The following is a 5529-nucleotide window of genomic DNA, read 5'->3' as shown; positions in this document are numbered from 1 at the left end:
CAAATTACATCAAGTGCCGTCAAATTCCTCATCATGAAGGGAAATTTCATTTGTAACGTAGAACCCCCCCCCCCCCCCACTTGAACAAAGAGACTTCGATATCGCACCTAATAAAATGGCTTTCAGCAGTTCACGTACATTTAATAACATTTAAATGCTAAGAAAGTTCCCATTTTTTGAATACTGTTACGATTAGAAGATAGCTATTAACTTCATGTAATAGTTAGCAATTTATGATCTAACCAAATTTAAAAAAAAAGGGAGCAAGTGTGGAAAGTAGGAAATTTGGATTCCAATAAAGAAAATCGCTTAGAATGAATTCAGAGGTGCTTAAAATAAGATAGTTTTTCACCTCCCCCGAGAAACCCGATTTCTTGCAAGTTTTTTTTTTAACTCCAGAGAAACGGTAATGCGTCTAAAAGAATCCAGCGGTATATCTGGATAAAGGATCTAAGAAACCCACACGCTAAATTTCTCCTTTTCTGAGAGTTTCCTAAAATCTAGGTGGGAAAAAAATATAAAACGCAGAACTTTCCATTTCAAATTCAAGAAAAAAAAACAGGGAGGTTCCAAAAACAGTCATTTACAACACTGTAGAGAACACATTCTACAAAACACGTACGAAAGCCTTTCTCAAAATGCTGTTGTCACGAAATCAGTGTATTAACGATCTTTTAACAGTAATAATGCTCACACATTCTGAATACTGTTGGCCATTAAAAATTATTAAATTCACGTGTTATTTGCTGAAAACACTGCTACAAATCCTACCTCTCGCCTCAAAGCGGCGCAGCGGTGGCCCTGGCCGTCGGGCAGCTATGGTGGCGAGACTTCGTCTCGGCAGGTTCAACCATGCCACAAAGGTGTCCGGCTAGTAGCCCGGTCCTTGGGCCAAGGCTACAGGCTAGCTAAGTGAGGAGGTAGTAGGACGATTCCGGTGCCAGGCTGCTAGCTTGCTAGTGCGACAAGCCGACCGAGGACAACACCCCCGTCGCGTCATACTGCTAATGTCTACTATGTGTTTTTCAGAAGCTAGGGCGTACCCCATTGTCCTCGCCCGGGCAATGTGGCAAATATGCGAGGGCTACCGGCTAGAGGACGAAGCCGGCCAAAGAAGGTAGTCCGCCATCGCCAGCAACACCCACTGCGCTTGGCAACACTTAACGTTGGGACGCTTACTGGAAGAAGTCGTGAACTGGCAGACAGTCTCAGAAAACGCCGTGTTGACATATGTTGTGTACAGGAGACTCGCTGGAAAGGCTCCAAGGCAAGGGAATTAGGCGATAGCTACAAGCTGATCTACCACGGCACATCAAATCGCAATGGCGTTGGTATCATATTGAACGAGTCGTTTAGAAACTGTGTCACAGCGGTGGATCAACTATCGGATCACCTGGTGGCTGTAAATGTGGACACTGGAGAAGTGGAATTGCGAGTCGTCTCTGCTTATGCGTCACAGATGGGCTGTAGTGAAAAAGAGAAGGCGTGCTTTTGGGAAGATCTGGAGCAGTACGTCCAATCTCTGGAAAGCGAAGAAGTACTTTTAATTGGAGGAGACTTCAACGGACATGTCGGTTCCCGGAAAGACGGATTCGAGAGTTGTCATGGTGGATACGGCTATGGAGCTCGTAACGACGACGGGTTGCGAATCCTGGAGTATGCTGTTGCAAGTGACTTGATCATTGCTAACACGCAGTATCGGAAAAGAAAATCGCATTTGATCACGTACACCAGCGGCGGTCGTGAAACACAAATAGATTTCTGGATGTTACGCCAACGAGGTCGCCGACTTCTGCAGGATTGAAAAGTCATCCCTGCAGACCATGTCGCTGCCCAACACCGTTTGCTCGTCATGGACTTGCAAAACTCCCGTCCAAAGAAGAGACATCCAAGGACTGAAACACAGCGCATCAAATGGTGGAATCTGAAGGATTGAAAGGAGGTATTTTTCGCGTCTGTGGCTCCATCTACACTTCCCCACCCTACTCGTAGTGTGGAGGAAATGTGGTCGTCTACTTCCAGCGTTATACGCTTGACAGCGGAGAACACTCTGGGAAAGACGACTCTAGGTAAGCCCAATATACAAAAGGCTACGTGGTTTTGGAACGAGGAAGTTCAGGCGGCAATTCGTGAGAAGAAGTCTAAGTATAAGCTCTGGTGCAGGACACGTCAGCCTGAAGATCGGGGTGCTTACCTAGCGGCGAAAAGGGAGGCTAAGAAGGCAGTTTCCAAGGCGAAGTCGGACCGCTACAAGGCTGTGTACGACATGCTTGATACCAGAGAAGGCGAGCGGGCAGTGTATCGTTTAGTCAGAGCACGTCATCGGTCAACGTTGGATATGGAGCACACCAAGATCGTTAAGGGAGCTGATGGAGCCGTTCTGCGCTGCTCTGGTCAGATCCTGGAGAGGTGGCGAGAGTACTACAATCACTTGTGTAACGAAGAGTTCTGTCATCCTCCCATCCCAACCGTTCCCAGCGTCGAGGGTCCTGTTCTACCAATTACTGCCGTCGAAGTCAGTGCTGCCCTCGCAAAAATGAAGACGAACAAGGCAACCGGTCCTGATGACATACCTGTTGATGTCTGAAAGCTGCTAGGAGATCGAGGGTCCGTGTGGCTCGCAACTCTATTCAACAAGATCGTTGCAGAAGGACGGACTCCGGACGCTTGGCAAACTTCCGTGAGCGTGCCTGTCTGGAAAGGGAAAGGAGACATTGCTGACTGCACTTCGTACAGCCCTATACGACTGCTGTGCCATACGATGAAGGTTTTTGAGCGTATCCTGGGAGCTCGTCTGAGGAAAATTGTTAGCGTTTCACTCAACCAGTGCGGTTTTGTGAAGGACTGCAGCACTATAGATGCTATCCATGCTGTCCGAATCCTCCTGGAGAAACATCGAGAGAAGAACCGCAGTGTGCATCTTGCTTTTCTCGATCTCGAGAAAGCTTTCGACCGTGTCCCACATGAGCTGTTATGGATGTCCATGAGGTCGCATAGAGTACCAGATGAATATGTGCGGTGGACGAAGCTGCTTTATGCGAAGCGTACCAGTGTTGTACAATGTGCAGCTGGAACAAACAGGCCATTCCCTGTACAAGTAGGGGTTCATCAGGGTTCATCCCTCTCACCCCTGCTGTTCATACTGTACATAGACACGATAACAAAGGAAATCCAGAAGCAGCATCCGTGGACTCTACCCTTTGCCGATGATGTCATGCTCGCGTCGGAGTTTCGAGATGATCTTCAGAAACAAGTGCAGTCTTGGAAGGATCAGCTGCAGCAATATGGATTGCGCCTCAATACATCAAAAACTGAGTACATGGAGTGCGGACCAAGGATAGAGGATGGTTTAATTCGTGTTGATGGCACCGAATTAAACAAGGTGAACTGCTTCAAGTACCTTGGATCCAAAGTGACTTCCACAGGCAACATTGATCAAGAAGGTCGAGCACGTGTTAATGCTGCATGGATGAAATGGAAAATGGCAACAGGGGTACTGTGCGACAAGAAAGTCCCTGTTCGACTGAAGTCGAAGATGTGCATGACGATTGTGCGTCCTGTCGCCCTTTACGGATGCGAGTGCTGGCCGCCGATCAAAGCTTTGGAAAGAGTGTTGCACGCTATGGAGATGCGGATATTGAGGTGGACGATAGGTGTAACGCTAAAAGACAAAGTATCCAACGACACTGCACGCTTCATCTTCGGCGTCGTCCCGATAACCTAGAAGGTGAAGGAGGCGCGACTGAGATGGTTTGGTCACGTCCTGCGGCGAGAGGAAGATTCTGTTGCCAAAACCGCTCTGAAGCTCGACGTTTCAGGAGTGAGGCTGCGCGGGAGGCCAAAGATTCGCTGATTAGACCGTGTGAAGCTGGATATGATAGATGCTCGTTTGTGTACGGCTGATGCAATGGATAGAACCAAATGGAAGACAAGAAGCAGAAAAGCGGACCCTGCAACAACGCGGGACAAACGCTAGGAAGAAGAAGAAGAAGATTTGCTGCAAACAATGCAATACCGAGTCATCAACCTTTTAACTGAAATAATTCTCAGATTTTTTATTCTGTAAGGAATTTCAGCACAGCAGGTTATTAAACACTCGAGGGCCTACATTAACCTTTCAGGGAATCTGCATCGCAAAGCTTCTTCGTGGTCCGCACTCCAATATGAAGAGACACTCGTTGGCGGAATTTCTTCCTGCACAGTTTGCCCTGCAAGCTTGCCATGTCAATCTTCGGTCGACGAGGAAATCTTCAGTTTCCTCTGTGGAAACGTGTAGTGAAGCTGAGAAGAACTGGGTGGTGTTCAGAGTCGAAAGCGATCTTCCACACAGCTCAACCAGCGAATCTTTGGCTTCCCACGCGGCCTCACTCCTGAAACGTCGAGCTTCAGAGCGGTTTTGGCAACAGAATCTTCCTCTCGCCGCAGGACGTGACCAAACCATCTCAGTCGCGCCTCCTTCACCTTCTAGGTTATCGGGACGACGCCGAAGATGAAGCGTGCAGTGTCGTTGGATACTTTGTCTTTTAGCGTTACACCTATCGTCCACCTCAATATCCGCATCTCCATAGCGTGCAACACTCTTTCCAAAGCTTTGATCGGCGGCCAGCACTCGCATCCGTAAAGGGCGACAGGACGCACAATCGTCATGCACATCTTCGACTTCAGTCGAACAGGGACTTTCTTGTCGCACAGTACCCCTGTTGCCATTTTCCATTTCATCCATGCAGCATTAACACGTGCTCGACCTTCTTGATCAATGTTGCCTGTGGAAGTCACTTTGGATCCAAGGTACTTGAAGCAGTTCACCTTGTTTAATTCGGTGCCATCAACACGAATTAAACCATCCTCTATCCTTGGTCCGCACTCCATGTACTCAGTTTTTGATGTATTGAGGCGCAATCCATATTGCTGCAGCTGATCCTTCCAAGACTGCACTTGTTTCTGAAGATCATCTCGAAACTCCGACGCGAGCATGACATCATCGGCAAAGGGTAGAGTCCACGGATGCTGCTTCTGGATTTCCTTTGTTATCGTGTCTATGTACAGTATGAACAGCAGGGGTGAGAGGGATGAACCCTGATGAACCCCTACTTGTACAGGGAATGGCCTGTTTGTTCCAGCTGCACATTGTACAACACTGGTACGCTTCGCATAAAGCAGCTTCGTCCACCGCACATATTCATCTGGTACTCTATGCGACCTCATGGACATCCATAACAGCTCATGTGGGACACGGTCGAAAGCTTTCTCGAGATCGAGAAAAGCAAGATGCACACTGCGGTTCTTCTCTCGATGTTTCTCCAGGAGGATTCGGACAGCATGGATAGCATCTATAGTGCTGCAGTCCTTCACAAAACCGCACTGGTTGAGTGAAACGCTAACAATTTTCCTCAGACGAGCTCCCAGGATACGCTCAAAAACCTTCATCGTATGGCACAGCAGTCGTATAGGGCTGTACGAAGTGCAGTCAGCAATGTCTCCTTTCCCTTTCCAGACAGGCACGCTCACGGAAGTTTGCCAAGCGTCCGG

The 5529-nt window shown here is 48.2% G+C and overlaps 5 protein-coding genes across 5 annotated transcripts; 3 read left to right on the top strand and 2 right to left on the bottom strand.

Annotated features, from left to right (window-relative positions):
- Positions 1-1075: 1075 nt before the first annotated feature.
- On the top strand, positions 1076-1804 carry RB195_024704 (uncharacterized protein; the record flags this gene model as incomplete). The annotated part of the gene is made up of 1 exon (XM_064212574.1): positions 1076-1804. The coding sequence occupies one exon, from the start codon at positions 1076-1078 to the stop codon at positions 1802-1804; it is 729 nt and encodes a 242-aa protein (XP_064068455.1).
- A 198-nt stretch (positions 1805-2002) lies between these two features.
- Positions 2003-2587, top strand: RB195_024703 (uncharacterized protein; the record flags this gene model as incomplete). The annotated part of the gene is made up of 1 exon (XM_064212573.1): positions 2003-2587. The coding sequence occupies one exon, from the start codon at positions 2003-2005 to the stop codon at positions 2585-2587; it is 585 nt and encodes a 194-aa protein (XP_064068454.1).
- Positions 2588-2761: 174 nt separating this feature from the next.
- On the top strand, positions 2762-3724 carry RB195_024702 (uncharacterized protein; the record flags this gene model as incomplete). The annotated part of the gene is made up of 1 exon (XM_064212572.1): positions 2762-3724. The coding sequence occupies one exon, from the start codon at positions 2762-2764 to the stop codon at positions 3722-3724; it is 963 nt and encodes a 320-aa protein (XP_064068453.1).
- A 393-nt stretch (positions 3725-4117) lies between these two features.
- On the bottom strand, positions 4118-4441 carry RB195_024701 (uncharacterized protein; the record flags this gene model as incomplete). Its single annotated transcript, XM_064212571.1, has 1 exon — positions 4118-4441. One exon carries the CDS (start codon positions 4439-4441, stop codon positions 4118-4120), a length of 324 nt encoding a protein of 107 aa, XP_064068452.1.
- Positions 4442-4464: 23 nt separating this feature from the next.
- On the bottom strand, positions 4465-5427 carry RB195_024700 (uncharacterized protein; the record flags this gene model as incomplete). Its single annotated transcript, XM_064212570.1, has 1 exon — positions 4465-5427. The coding sequence occupies one exon, from the start codon at positions 5425-5427 to the stop codon at positions 4465-4467; it is 963 nt and encodes a 320-aa protein (XP_064068451.1).
- Between the last annotated feature and the right edge of the window lie 102 nt (positions 5428-5529).

This window comes from Necator americanus, chromosome X (genome assembly GCF_031761385.1).
Source record: "Necator americanus strain Aroian chromosome X, whole genome shotgun sequence".
In the NCBI taxonomy this organism is placed as follows: Eukaryota; Metazoa; Nematoda; class Chromadorea; order Rhabditida; family Ancylostomatidae; genus Necator; species Necator americanus.
Note: the sequence above shows the minus strand (reverse complement) of the source record. Positions and strands in the feature narration are given on the sequence as shown.